The 15,254-nt window shown below is 48.9% G+C and overlaps 1 protein-coding gene across 1 annotated transcript in view; it reads left to right on the top strand.

Annotated features, from left to right (window-relative positions):
• LOC126980203 (hypermethylated in cancer 2 protein-like) overlaps positions 1–15,254 on the top strand; it is an 85,115-nt gene that overhangs the window by 16,905 nt on the left and 52,956 nt on the right. The window contains exons 3-4 of the mRNA XM_050829837.1: positions 1,138–2,332; positions 2,552–2,733. Coding sequence (XP_050685794.1) covers positions 1,138–2,332; positions 2,552–2,733 — 1,377 coding nt within the window. The remainder of the gene's footprint in view (positions 1–1,137; positions 2,333–2,551; positions 2,734–15,254) is intronic.

The following is a 15,254-nucleotide window of genomic DNA, read 5'->3' as shown; positions in this document are numbered from 1 at the left end:
GGTAGTGGCGGCTGCAGAGGAAGAGTGAGGTGTTGAGAGTGTGTGGTAAGGTGCGGGGCTAGGTTAACCCCGCAGCCGCCACTACCCCATCGGCCAGTTTCACGTGGAAATACTATAGCACGATCGTCCCCACTGGTAACTATCAAAACAAACAAAGTGACTGCGAAAGCGGCCCTAAGAGAGAGAGGGAGAATGAAGGAACGGTGAAAACAAACCACACTGAATTAAGGCACATAAAACAGCTTCATTGACTCACTTCTTCACTTCATCGACTCACTTCTTCACTTCATCGACTCACTTCTTCACTTCACCGACTCACTTCTTCACTTCACCGACTCACTTTTTCCTTCACCGACTCACTTCTTCACTTCATCGACTCACTTTTTCCTTCACCGACTCACTTCTTCACTTCATCGACTCACTTCCTCACCTCACCAACTCACTTCCTCACCTCACCGACTCACTTCCTCACCTCATCGACTCACTTCTTCACTTCATCGACTCACTTCCTCACCTCACCGACTCACTTTTTCCTTCACCGACTCACTTCTTCACTTCACCGACTCACTTCTTCCTTCACCGACTAAAGAAATGAAAATACTCATAACACTCACCACCAGATGTCCTCGTCGCTGTTCTGCTCCCTTCCTTACCTGTGGACAGAAAACGGACAGGTGTGTTAGTAAATGTGTGAACAGAATCATGTCTCTAATTATGGTCACGAGTATTTTTATTGTACAGTAATGGAGGGAGTTCAAAAGTAAAAAAAAAAAAAAAAATCCCGCCCAGCAAATGAAAGAGGATCAGATTCGTTTGGAAGGGTGTCTTGTAATAGGCTTAATCATTTTCCCTATAACATAATATTTTTGTCAGATTAATTGGGTGGTAATTAATCAGATGCTACCGGTATATCACACCTCCTTTGGAATATTAGGTAATTCTCTCTCTCTCTCTCTCTCTCTCTCTCTCTCTCTCTCTCTCTCTCTCTCTCTCTCTCTCTCTCTCTCTCTCTCTCTCTCTCTCTCTCTCTCTCTCTCTCTCTCTCTCTCTCTCTCTCTCTCTCTCTGTCACAGCCCTTGTCGATAGGTGTCGGGCCTCAGCCTTCACCACAACCCAGTAAGGGTGTTCCCCTGGGAGGGCGCGGGGAGGGGCGGGGCGGGCGGCGTGGCGTGGCTGCCCTGCGTGTCTGGGTTAAGCGGGCGAGGCGGCGCGGGTCAAGGGCGGGTGGCGGGGCGGCGTGCGGTCAGGCAGCGTGGTGTGGCGTGCACGGGGTCTTCACGCTAACTCGTCTTCACGCTAACGAGCTCGTCTTCATTACAGAGGCGGAGAGCGATGCGCGGGGCCCCAGCAGACCCAAGGCCGACGCCACCACCAACGCGCGCTCCTCATTCGAGCGTTCCTCCTTCACCATCTCCTCCCTGGTGGGCCGCAGCCTCTCGCCGTGGGGCAGCCAGGTGGACGACGGCGGACACGACGGGCAGCGGAAGGCCAAGGAGGAAGAGGAAGAGGAGGAGGAGGAGCACATCGAGGTGGTGGACAGCGTGGAGGAGCCGCCCATGACAGACTCCCAGGACGCCCAGAGTGACCACCTGAAGGAGGACGGCGACAAGTCCCCGGCGCACCGCCCCCTGTCGCCCTACACCCCGCGGGACGCCGCCAGCCCCATCGTGACGTCCAGCATCTTCGAGAGCCTGGCGTCGTGCGTGTCCAAGGCGCCCATGCCAGAGTTCAGCGTGGCGCTCAACCTGTCGGCCAAGCAGGACGAGGGCACCACCTCCAGCCTGCGGGAGCCCCTGGTGGCCAGCAAGATCAGCGAGGGCGGCACCGTCGGCTCGCCGCTCTCCCCCCGCGAGGCGCCCACCTTCCCGCACAGCCGCCACTTCCTCCCGTCGCTACCCCTGCACGGCCGCGACTCCCTGCTGGAGATGCCGCGGCCCCCTAACCTCCCCCTGGGCCTGTACCCGCCGCCTCCGCTTGTGCTCTTCAAGAAGGACGGCGAGGCATCCTCCTCGGGCCTAGACGCCAACCGCAACAGCTTGGCGGCGGTGTCGTACCCGTCGTCCCTCAACTACTCCTTCCCCTGGAGCATGACCAGCTCCGAGACGCTGTTCCCCTGGTCCCTGCCCGCCCACGGCTCGCTGCCCCTGGACGGCTCGCTGGTCAAGCCGCTGCCGCTCGGGGACGTGTACTCGTGCATCAAGTGCGAGAAGATGTTCAGCACGCCGCACGGCCTCGAGGTGCACTCCCGCCGCTCCCACAACGGCAAGCGGCCCTTCGCCTGTGAATACTGCAACAAGACCTTCGGCCACGAGATCAGCCTCACGCAGCACAGGTAACAACACCTTTACGCCTCGTTCACCGCTGCTTGTTGGGTCACCTCGGGCCACCTGGAGCCTTACTACGAGAGAGAGAGAGAATATGTTTGTTTAGTGTGTGTGTGTGTGTGTGTGTGTGTGTGTGTGTGTGTGTGTGTGTGTGTGTGTGAGGGAGATGGCCTCCGCACCACCTATAAGTGTACCCTTGTGTGTGACCCTGTGTGTGTGTCCGGCAGGGCGGTGCACAACGCGGAGAAGGTGTTCGAGTGCAAGCAGTGTGGGAAGTGCTTCAAGCGGTCCTCCACGCTGTCCACGCACCTGCTCATCCACTCCGACACACGCCCTTACCCCTGCCAGTATTGCGGCAAGCGGTTCCACCAGAAGAGCGACATGAAGAAGCACACCTACATCCACACAGGTAAGAACGCCCTAATTAACACCTCTCTCACCTTCATTCTTCTATTCTATTCTCTTTCTCATAATCACTCCATCTCCCTCATAACGAACCAGGAGAGTACAGGTACAAACACACCACTATTCACAGGTAAGTCCGCTCTTTAATTAACAACTACTCACCTTCAATTAGCGCATTTTTCATCTCCTCATATTCCTCATCATCACCCCTTTAAATTATAACGAACCAGAAAAGTGCAAGAAAAAGAACACCTATATTTATACAGCTAAGTTCATCGTATATTAATAAATTCCCATCCTTAGTTAACACCTTTTTTCAGCTCCATCTTCATCATCATCACCCGAATTGTCTCATAACGACCACAAACAACACACAACTACCCACCGTCATCAAAACCTTCTTCACCTCCATCCTCATCTTTCTCATCGTCACCCCAATCACCTCACAACAACCCCAAAAATCACAAGAAAAAACACACCTACAAACACAGGTAACCCTCTCAATTTACCACATACTCAGGTACAGGTAACATCCCATATTAACACCTGCCTAACACCTGTCCCTCGTCCCCGCTACACCTGGTCCCGTCAATCAACTCGTACACCTGTCCCTTCAGCCCCGATCCCAACACATGCGCCGGTAACTTCCCCAAATCCCATTAACACCTGCCTAACACCTGTCCCTTGTCCCCGTTACACCTGGTCCCGTCAATCAACTCGTACACCTGTCCCTTCAGCCCCGATCCCAACACATGCTCAGGTAACTTTCCCAAATCCCATTAACACCTGCCTAACACCTGTCCCTTGTCCCTGTCATACCTGGCCCCCCTCAATCAACACCTACACCTGTCCCCTCGGCGCCATTAGCGATAACAACGGAGGTAAACGGAAAGGGTCATTAGTCACGAATTCAAGTTAACCATTCGCTCAGTTTTTTTCGATAAATCATCATTTCCTCGCTCACCAAACAGCCGCAAATTGGTGGGGAGATGGGGAAGGAGGGGAGTGGGGAGGGGATAGGGAGGGGAGGAAGTGGAGGAACGGGAGGAAGATGGGAAGGGAAGGAAGGAAGGGGAGGAAGGGAAGGAAAGGAAGGGTAGGAAGGGAAGGGAAGGAAGAGAAGGAAAGGAAGGGAAGGGAAAGATAGGAAGGGGAGGAAGGGAAGGAAGGGAAGGAAAGGAAGGAAGGGGAGGAAGAGGGAAAAAGGAAGAAGAAAGAGGAGGAAGAAGAAAGAGGGATGGAGAAAGAAGAGGGGGAAGAAAGAAAGAAAGAAGGGGAGGAAGGAAAAGAGGAAGGAGGGAAGGAGGGAAGGAAGGAAATAGGAGGAACAGAAACAGTATAGTGGTAAGCTCCTCCTCCTCCTCCTCCTCCTCCTCCTCCTCCTCCTCCTTTGTGGTCAAATATTGTCTCCATAAAGTCAACATCCAGGCATGGGGGGGACGGGGAGCGGGGCGGGGCGGGGCGGGGTCTCTCAGGTCTTATCCGGCTGGCCATTTTTTCCTAGCCGGATGCCGAGTGTGTAATCCGATTTCACGAACCGACGGCTTGGAAACCACCCATTGAATCCAACCCCCTTCACGCACCCCCATCCCTCCCCCTCACACCCCCTTTACTCCCCCCTTTACTCCCCCCTCACTCCCCCAATTCACTCTCCCCACTCCCTCTTTTTTTAGTCCACCCTCTTCCCTCTTCCTCCTCCTCATCATCATCCTCTCTCTTTATCTCCCTCTCCCTCTCCCTCCCTCTCCCCCTTCACTCCCCTTCACTCCCTCTTCTTTTTATTCCTCCCTCCTCCCTCCCTTCCTCACACTCTCTTTATCTCCCTCTCCCTCTCCCTCTCTCTCTTCATTTACTCCCTTCCCTTTAAATTTCTCCATCATCATCTACTCCCTTCCATTGTCTTCCTCTCCCTGCTTTTTCTATCCCTCCTTCACTTTTCCTCCCTTATTCAATTTACTCCACTCCCTTTCCTTCCTTTTCCATCATCCTTTTCCTCTCTCTCTCTCTCTCTCTCTCTCTCTCTCTCTCTCTCTCTCTCTCTCTCTCTCTCTCTCTCTCTCTCTCTCTCTCTCTCTCTCTCTCTCTCTCTCTCTCTCTCTCTCTCTCTCTCTCTCTCTCTCTCTCTCTCTCTCTCTCTCTCTATCCATTTCCCCTTCTTTCTCTTCCCTTCCTTGCCTTCTCCAACTCACTCTTCCCTTCCTCTCTCTCTTCATTTTCATTCACTCCCCTTCATCCTCTTCCATCATCGTTCTTTACTCCATTATTAACTCAGCTCCTCCTCCTCCTCCTCCTCCTCCTCCTCCTCTCACTCCTTCCCATCATTCTAAATCTATTGCTCTCTTTTCCTTCTTTCCTATCCTCCTCTATTTTCCTTTATTCCCTTTTTCTATTGTTCCTTCTTTACTTCTTCTTTTCGATATAGATCCTTATTACATCCTTCTTTACTCCTTTTACTATTTTTCCTTTTATTTCTATTTCTACTCCTTTCTCCAGTACGTTATCGTCTTCCTATATTTTTATTTTCTCATCTACCCTCTTTCTATCTCTCATGTTCTTTCTCTTTCCCATCATCTACTTTCATTCCTGTACTCTCGTCTCCTCTAATTCCGTCTATTCCTGTACTCTATTCCTTTTTCTTCTATTCTCTGTATCTCTTATCTCCTTTCTCTTTTCTTCCATTCACCTCCAGACTTCTATTTCTTTCTCTTCTATTCAATATATCTCTTCTCTCCTTTCCTTTCTTCAACCGTACAACCATATTTCAACCCCTCTCTCTTCTACTTTTCGTATCTCATCTCTCTTTTCTCTTTCCTTCCTTCTATCTGTACCACAATGCTTTTTCATCTTTCTCTTTTATCATCTAACTCTCTATTCCCTTTCTTTCCTTCGCTTCTTGTACTATTTTTTTATTACTCTACTTATCTTCTACTTTCAACTACTCTACATCAGCTCATCCCTTACACGAATCTCTAACCCTTTCTCTACGATCTATATCCCTTCTCTTCTCTCCCTTTCCTTCCTTTTTCTTTTTGTTCCATTTCTATTCGACATTACTGAACATCAACTTGCAACTTCCATCTACATCTCTTCATCACTTATATGTTTTCCTAACCCTTTCTCTACCATCTATATCCCTTCTCTTCTTTCCCCTTTCTTTCCTTTTTCTTTTTGTTCCATTTCTATTCGACATTACTGAACATCAACTTGCAACTTCCATCTACATCTCTTCATCACTTATATGTTTACCAAATCCTTTCTCTACGATCTATATCCCTTCTCTTCTTTCCCCTTTCTTTCCTTTTTCTTTTCGTTCCATTTCTATTCGACAATACTGAACATCAACTTGCAACTTCCATCTACATATCTTCATCATTTACACGCATTCCTAACCCTTTCTCTACCATCTATATCCCTTCTCTTCTTTCCCCTTTCTTTCCTTTTTCTTTTTGTTCCATTTCTATACGACATTACTGAACATCAACTTGCAACTTCCATCTATATATCTTCATCACTTTCACTCATCCCTAACCCTTTCTCTACCATCTATATTCCTTCTCTTCTTTCCACTTTCCTTCCTCCCACGATCATCACCACCACCACCACCATCCCTACTGTTAATGCTAATACGCCCAGCACCATAATCTTGCCCTCCCTTTGTTCACTTTGTACCCCTTGCCCGAGCTGCCTTTTATCCGGGTAAGAACTCTTTTTTTTTTTTTTTCCACCCCTCAAAACCTGTTCTGCTCCCTTCCTCTCAATTACCTTCCTCCTGCCCTGTCTGTCTGTCTGTGTGTGTGTGTGTGTGTGTGGGTCTGTTTCTCTGTCTGTCTGTATGTTTTATTCTCCTTCCATGTTCTTAGTCTGTTTATGTGTGTGTTTTTGTGTATGTTTTCTTGTGTGTGTGTTTTTGTTTTTTGTTTTTTGTCTATAAATATAAGTATCTCTGACTGTCTGTACCTGTCTGTATAAATGTATGCCTGTATGCCTCTCTGTATGTCCGTATGCATCTCTCTCTGTCTCGCTCTCGCTCTCTCTCTCTCTCTCTCTCTCTCTCTCTCTCTCTCTCTCTCTCTCTCTCTCTCTCTCTCTCTCTCTCTCTCTCTCTCTCTCTCTCTCTCTCTCTCTCTCCTCCTCCTCCTCCTCCTCCTCCTCCTCCTCCTCCTCCCCACCTCGTCCTTCACCTCCTCCCGCCTCACAAAGAACTGATTACAAAAAAACGACTTTCATTTCGCGAGACCAAAGTGTTCATGATTTCCGAGTTGGCTGAGAGTGGCGTGCGCTGGCTTAATGATAACACACACACACACACACACACACACACACACACACACACACACACACCATCTGACTCATTGATTCCCTGATAACTTTTCCTTCCTGTTACAACTGTTTCTGTTACTCCTACTCCTACTATATTACTACCACTACTACTACTACTACTACTATTACTACTACTACTACTACTACTACTACTATTACTACTACTACTACTACTACTACTACTACTACTACTGCTACTACTGCTGCTGGTGCTGCTGCTGCTATTTAGTGCCTTGCCTTCGTCAGCTTTAGAAAGGAACAGCGGAATGGAAGGAGACGGAATTTATATAGAGAGAAAGGGAGAAAGAGATAGAAGAGAATATGAAGAGTTGGATGTGGGTTAGATGGTGGTGGTGGTGGTGGTGGTGGTGAGTACTGGTGTATAGGTGTATAGGAAGCGGTGAGTGCGGGTGAGCTGGTGGTGGTGGTGATTGTGGTGTGTATAGGAAGCGATGGGTGGTGGTGGCGGTGGTGGTGGTGGTGGTGGCGGTGGTGGTGGCGGTGGTCGCTGGGCTGGAAGTAGTTTGGCGGCTGTTCATAAAACTCTACTTGGCGGGCACAAACTGATTATACATTCATGCAGGGGAAGGAAATAGGTGTCATTACGTATTCCAGGGCCCCCGCGTGTCTCCAGGTGACGGGGGCGGGGCGGGGATGAGGGCATTACAATGAGCTCACTTCAGTATTGGCAAAACTAAAACTGACAAAAGCGATGGAGGGAGCGAGTGTGTGAAGGAGTGTAAATATCTGCTGCTTTGTATTCATCGATGTTCCTTAGTTTTACGATATAAGAAACTGGTCAGCGGAAAAGCATGAATATATATATATATATATATATATATATATATATATATCTATATATATATATATATATATATATATATATATATATATATATTCCCCGCAAAACGCTACTCGATACAAAATGAGGCAGAATAAGAAGCCAAATAGAGAGATCAAATTTAAATTCACGAGAAAACACAACCGTCCCCGCAAAACGTTACTCTGTAAAAAAAAATAAGGAACCTCAAAGAGAGATCAAGTTTCCTTTCCTGAAATAATAAGTTAACATAATCGCATTCTTGCACTAAAATCTAACGTACACACGGAGTCAACTTGAAGCCCGAGAGCAAACACACGCAATAGCAGTCCTCCCTGAAGCAGCACGCCCTTCAACCCCTCCGTCAGAATCTGTAGCGCCAGCCTCGGGGGAACACGAGCTCCGCGGCGCCCGGTAGCCCGCGGCGAGGAGCAGCGGGCGCCGCCACTGAGCATTAGCGGCGTCTAGGCTAACGAGAGCACTTGACGCCTCCAGGTCTCTCCGGGAGCAGAAAGAGACAGGGCAGGGAACACTGGTAGGTGGAAGGGACAGCAGGGGCGGCTCGGTACATAGGGAAAGGGGAAAGAGGTGAGGGGAAGAGGAAGGGGGAAGGGGAAGGGGAAAGAGAAGGGGAGAGTACAGGGCCGGTTCATCAGGGAGGAGTAAGGTGCAGGAAAGAGCGGTAGGAACGGAAAAGGGTGAGGGAAAGGGGTGAAGGGAAGGGGTGCGGGGAAGGGAAAGGGGAAGAGGTAGAGGAAAGGGAAGGGGAAGGGGAAAGGGAGAGTACAGGGCCGGTTTGTCAGGGATGTACGGCGGCACGTGAGGAAAGGGGAAAGGGGTGCGGTGGGGACGGGGGTGATGGGAAGGGGTGACGGGAAGGGGTGAGGGAAAAGAGAAAGAGATAGAGGAAAGGGAAGGGGAAGGGGAAGAGGAGAGTTACACAGGGTCGGTTTGTCAGGGATGTACGTCGGCACGTGAGGAAAGGGGAAAGGGGTGAGAAGGGGACGGGGGTGATGGGAAGGGGAAGAGAAAGGGGTGACGGGAAGGGGCAGGGGAAGGGGGGAGTACAGGGCCGGTTTGTCAGGGATGTACGGCGGCACGTGAGGAAAGGGGAAAGGGGTGAGAAGGGGACGGGGGTGATGGGAAGGGGAAGAGAAAGGGGTGACGGGAAGGGGCAGGGGAGCAGGGAGTGCAGGGCCGGTCTATCAGGGATGTACGGCGGCACGTCAGGAAAGGGGAAAGGGGTGAGAAGGGGACGGGGGAGATGGAAATGGGAAGAGAAAGGGGTGACGGGAAGGGGCAGGGGAGCGGGGAGTGCAGGGCCAGTTTATCAGGGAGGAGCAAGGTGCAATCATCAGTTTGCTCAATTTGACGCCCCGTGTAAACAGCGGCAACTTATTACCCGGCACAATATTGCTCCATTATGCTAATTCATTTACACAACCCTGTCGCCGCCCTCTTCACACGCTTTCGTCCCGTTCCGCTTCCTTTCGCCTCGCCGCGCGCTGCCCACCGAGGCCCTGGGAGGCGGGGCGGCGCACGAGGCTCCCGGAAGCATCGCTCAGCCTGGCCACGCCGCACAAAAGAAAATGAGTGGAGTTCAATCATTGTTGGGGGCGCGGCGCGGGGCCCACCGACACCCAGCGGGCCAAATTTGGTGGAAGCGGCCGCCCAGGAGCCCTCCACTCCGGGAACCAGGCGAGCATTTGTTCGCTTGACAATTTCAGCTACTTCCAAATGGTTCTCTGAAGGTGTGTGTGTGTGTGTGTGTGTGTGTGTGTGTGTGTGTGTGTGTGTACGCGCGCCCCTTTCTCCCCTACTCAGCATCCCAACCTCCTCCTCCCTACTCTCCTCCCCTGCCCCTTTCTCCCCCCTCACCATCCCATTCCCCCTCCTCCATTCTCCCCCCTTCCCCCCCTCCCCCCCCCCTCCCTCGCTCTGGGATGAATCTTGGGCGAGGTTCAATTTTGATGTTACAATTTTCACTGGCATTTTACGCTCGGGAATTACCTACGTAGAGCGGCAGCGTTGTTTTGGAGGAGGAGGAGGAGGAGGAGGAGGAGGAGGAGGAGGAGGAGGAGCGCCCAGCCATCTGCTTTTGTCCCAACCTCGTCGCCGCCGCCGCCGCCGCCGCTATCCACCCGTCCGATCCTCTCGCCTCGATTCGATAAACAGTTTAAAATTAATTCTTACGGCGATTATTTCCCGCGTCCGCAGCCTCGAGCGAGCGGGCGAGCGAGGGAATTTTACACCTCCATTCGGCGGGGCGTCATATATGAGAATGAAAACAAAAAAAACACAAAAAAGAAAACAAGGCGCCGGAAAAGAATGAGTGGATTGTTCTGAAATGCAAAATAAAGCCACAATGCAGGTAAACGGACGACGGTAATGGCGCGCGCTGAGAATGGCCGTCCGGTGACCACTTTGTATTCAATAAGCATGTCGGTATCAATGTAATTTACTAAACTGGAAAATAGGTCGGGGCCAAATTGAATTGTAGAAGGAAGGGGGCGGCGGGCGGGTTTAAATTCATCATGACGTTTATTCTGACTCGCCCGAGGGAGATTGGGAGGAGGAGGAGGGGAAGGGGGAGGCTGGGGGTGCAGGAGGGGTGAACAAGCTCGAAGGAAGGGGAGAAGAGAGGAGGAATGGGGGAGAGGAGAAAGACCCTGTTTGATGGTGGGTCTCGCCTGGCTAACTACAATAGTCACCCCAGTAGTCACCCCTTGCCCTTCGCGGTATTGGGGAGAAGGGGAGATGAAGGGGAGAGAGAGAGAGGAGGAAAGGGAGAGGAAGGGCCTGTCTATTTGTGGGTCTTGTACCGCTAATACAACAATCACCCCTGAGAGTATGTGAAGGGGCTACAGAGGAAGGGGAGAGGAGGAAAGGGAGAAGGGAAAGGATGGGGAGAGGGAAGGGGTAAGGACCTGTCTATTTGTGGGTCTTGTGCCGCTAATACAGCCATCACCCTTTGCTGTACGCGATGGGGCTAGAGGGGAAGGGGAGAGAGAGGAGAAAAGGGGGAAGGGGAAGGAAGGGGAGAGGGAAGGGAGTAAGGACCTGTCTGCTGATGGGCTTCGTGCTTATAATACAACAATCACCCTTTGCCGTACACAAAAGGGCAAAGAGAGGAAGGGGAGAGAAAAGGAAGGGGAGAGAGGGGAGGAAGGGGAGGGAAGGGGTAAGGATCTGTCTGCTTATAATACAACAATCACCCTTTGCCGTATACAAAAGGGCAAAGAGAGGAAGGGGAGAGAAAAGGAAGGGGAGGAAGGGGAGGGAAGGGGTAAGGATCTGTCTGCTTATAATACAACAATCACCCTTTGCCGTACACAAAAGGGCAAAGAGAGGAAGGGGAGAGAAAAGGAAGGGGAGGAAGGGGAGGGAAGGGGTAAGGATCTGTCTGTAGTGGGTCGCGCGCCGCAGCCCCACCACCGCCCCTCGCCGCGCGCCCCTGCACGTTAACGACACAATTGGGCGGTTAAAGGGAATCTTACGGGTATTTTACTCTCGCGGCGGCGGCGTTCAGCGGGCAGCGAGGCGTGGCGGCGCGCGGCTCGCCACACGCACGACCTGCCGCCGCCACTCCCATGTATGTGTTTTAAGAACGACTCAGTTGCTCTTCCCTGCCCCCCCCCCCCCCTTTCCCCTCCCGCCCCCTACTGTAGCCATGCCAGGGTCGTGCCGCCTCCGCAGGACACACCGAAGCCAGCGCCAAGGTGATTCATTTATTTATTTATTCAACTGTTTATTTATTTTTTTATCTAGCTCTTACGGAAAAGGACACAAACCAAAAGCTAAAAAAATAACACCGTCGTTTTACTCGTTTGAATTGCTCGTTTTTGGGAGATGTGATGAGGAAAAAATAACACACTCGTTTTACTCGTTTGAAATATTCGTTTTTGGGAGATGTGATGAAGAAAAAATAACACTCTCGTTTTACTCGTTTGAATTACTCGTTTTTGGGAGATGTGATGAAGAAAAAATAACACTCTCGTTTTACTCGTTTGAATTACTCGTTTTTGGGAGATGTGATGAAGAAAAAACAACACTCTCGTTTTACTCGTTTGAATTACTCGTTATTGGGAGATGTGATGAAGAAAAAATAACACTCTCGTTTTACTCGTTTGAATTACTCGTTTTTGGGAGATGTGATGAGGAAAAAATAACACTCTCGTTTACTCGTTTGAATTACTCGTTTTTGGGAGATGTGATGAGGAAAAAATAACACTCTCGTTTACTCGTTTGAATTACTCGTTTTTGGGAGATGTGATAAGGAAAAAATAAGACACTCGTTTTACTCGTTTGAATTGCTCGTTTTTGGGAGATGTGATGAAGAAAAAATAACACTCTCGTTTTACTCGTTTGAATTACTCGTTTTTGGGAGATGTGATAAGGAAAAAATAACACACTCGTTTTACTCGTTTGAATTACTCGTTTTTGGAAGATGTGATGAAGAAAAAATAACACTCTCGTTTTACTCGTTTGAATTACTCGTTTTTGGGAGATGTGATGAAGAAAAAATAACACTCTCGTTTACTCGTTTGAATTACTCGTTTTTGGGAGATGTGATGAAGAAAAAATAAGACACTCGTTTTACTCGTTTGAATTACTCGTTTTTGGGAGATGTGATGAAGAAAAAATAAGACACTCGTTTTACTCGTTTGAATTACTCATTTTTGGGAGATGTGATGAAGAAAAAATAAGACACTCGTTTTACTCGTTTGAATTACTCGTTTTTGGGAGATGTGATGAAGAAAAAATAACACTCTCGTTTTACTCGTTTGAATTACTCGTTTTTGGGAGATGTGATGAAGAAAAAATAACACTCGTTTTACTCGTTTAAATTACTCGTTTTTGGGAGATGTGATGAAGAAAAAATAACACTCGTTTTACTAGTTTAAATTACTCGTTTTGGGGAGATGTGATGAAGAAAAAACAACACTCGTTTTACTCGTTTGAATTACTCGTTTTTGGAAGATATGATGAGGAAAAAATCTAACACATTTCTTAGTTGACGTGGTTCGCTTACAGTAACATTAACCCAAACTCTTACATAATACACAATCATCGCAAAGAGCAAGAACAATGTTTGAATTACGCGAGATTCAATTTACGCGGCCTCATCTTGGATCCCAGACCTACCCACAACCTCTACGAAAGCCTTAGCGAATGTGACTGCCCTGTAATGCTGGAGAGAATAATAGGCATAAGTTACACCATCAACCTTCCTTATAGCGCAACACCTTTTCCAACACCACCAAACACCATCTTACAACACCACCAATCTTTCTTATAGCGCAACACCTTTTCCAACACCACCAAACACCATCTCACAACACCACCAATCTTTCTTATAGCGCAACACCTTTTCCAACACCACCAAACACCATCTCACAACACCACCAATCTTCCTTATAGCGCACACCTTTACCAACACTACCAAACACCATCTCACAACACCACCAATCTTTCTTATAGCGCACACCTTTACCAACACCACCAAACACACCATCTCACTTACCACACCCTTAGCACACCACCTTTCTCACCACCCCCACCATACCCTTCCTCACCAACCACACCACCACCTATGCGCCTAACCCAACCTCGTCTCATAACGCCTCTCCCTCCATAATACCTTTCCAACCCCACAACACCACACCACAACACCCTCCCTAACCACACATCACCACATCACAACACCACCTCACCATGACTCAACATCACACCACAAAACCACTTCCCTTGGCACACTACCCCTCCCAACACCTCCCAACACCACCTTACCACACCACCCTTTCTCACCACCACCACCGCGCGCCACCAACCACCACACACAATCTTCATTAATGTTTCACCGCCAGCGCCTCGCCTACTCAATAAAAATCGTGTCCCTGGGCGGCGTAGGGCAGGGCTTGTTTTATGGCCGCCGCGCCCTCGCCTCCACTTCACAACACAGGGCGCGCTGATCAGTGGCTCCCCCGGGCGAGTTTAGCGCCGGACGAGCCCCCAGACCCTCCCTGCCGGCGTTAAGGAGTCATGAATTTATGGCTTTTGATTTTATTCCTTTTATGGCCGAGAGAGAGAGAGAGCGTTGGCCTCCTGTTCCTGCTGTGATGACTCTATCCATGCCTGCAGCAGCGCCACTAGAGAGCAAAGAGAGTGAAGTACGGAGTGAAGAGGAGAGGTTGGATTGGGTGAGGAGGAGGAGAGGGAGGAAAGTGGAAAGAGTGAAGAGGAGGTTAGGTTAGGTAATAACAAAAGGAGGTTGAGAAAAAAATGAGTAGGAAGATATAGAGAAGGAAATAGGAGGGAGAGGAAGACAAGGAGTGATTGGATAAATAGATATGGAAAAGGAAAAGGGAGTGGGTAATACTAGAGTTGAAAAAGGAGTAGGAGGATAATAAAAAAAGCAGTTAGGAAGAAGAGGTAGACAAGGAGTGATTGGAAAAACAGATCCGGAAAAGGAAAAGACAGAGGGTGATACTAGAGTTGAAAAAGGAGTAGGAAGATAAAAAAAAAGCAATTAGGCAAAGAGGTAGACAAGGAGTGATTGGAAAAACAGATATGGAAAAGGAAAAGAGTGGGAAATACGAAATAGAGTTAAAAAAAGAGTAGTAAGATAAAAAAAAAAAAGCAATTTGGAAGAGGTAGACAAGGAGTGATTGGAAACTTGAAGATATGGAAGAGACACTCGGTATTCTCAAACGCCCCCACCTCTCTCACATCAACCATCTCCAAATGCCGAAAAAGAGATGAATCGGGTTTTAATGAGTGTTTCTTTAGGTTCATGCATCTGAAAATAAGGGGTAAGACTTGAAGATATGCACTCTCACTCGCCCCATAACCCCGTGTGCGTTTTAGGGCTAAGTATGGGATCTGAACGTTCTAGTAATACACGAAGACGAGAAAGAACACACTCTCATAGGAAAAAGACTAAGCTATGACACAATGCATGTCTATTTGTACTTTTGGGGTTCAGTATAAGGATTCAACGTTATTTTGTATACATTTTCCTCGTCATCACCATCACTCTCCCTCGTCTTCTAAACCCAGTGTGTATTTAAGGGGTATGGGATTTGAACGTTCTGTAATACACGAAGACGAACACACCCTCATAGGAAGAAGACTAAGATAAGACACAATGCATATCTCTTTGTACTTTTGGGGTTCAGTGTAAAGATTCAACGCTATTTTGTATACATTTTCCTTGTCATCACCAACATATCAACCACTCTGTACCACCACCATCACCGCCACCTTTCAAGAGGAGGGTATCAGGACACCTCTCCTCCCGAAATTGACCTATCTTTCGGCCACTCCTCTAACTCTTTATAGGAGCAGTGAGTAGCGGGCTTTTTTTTCACATTTGTTACTTTTTT

The sequence above is a fragment of the Eriocheir sinensis genome, chromosome 43 (assembly GCF_024679095.1).
Source record: "Eriocheir sinensis breed Jianghai 21 chromosome 43, ASM2467909v1, whole genome shotgun sequence".
Lineage (NCBI taxonomy): Eukaryota > Metazoa > Arthropoda > Malacostraca > Decapoda > Varunidae > Eriocheir > Eriocheir sinensis.
Note: the sequence above shows the minus strand (reverse complement) of the source record. Positions and strands in the feature narration are given on the sequence as shown.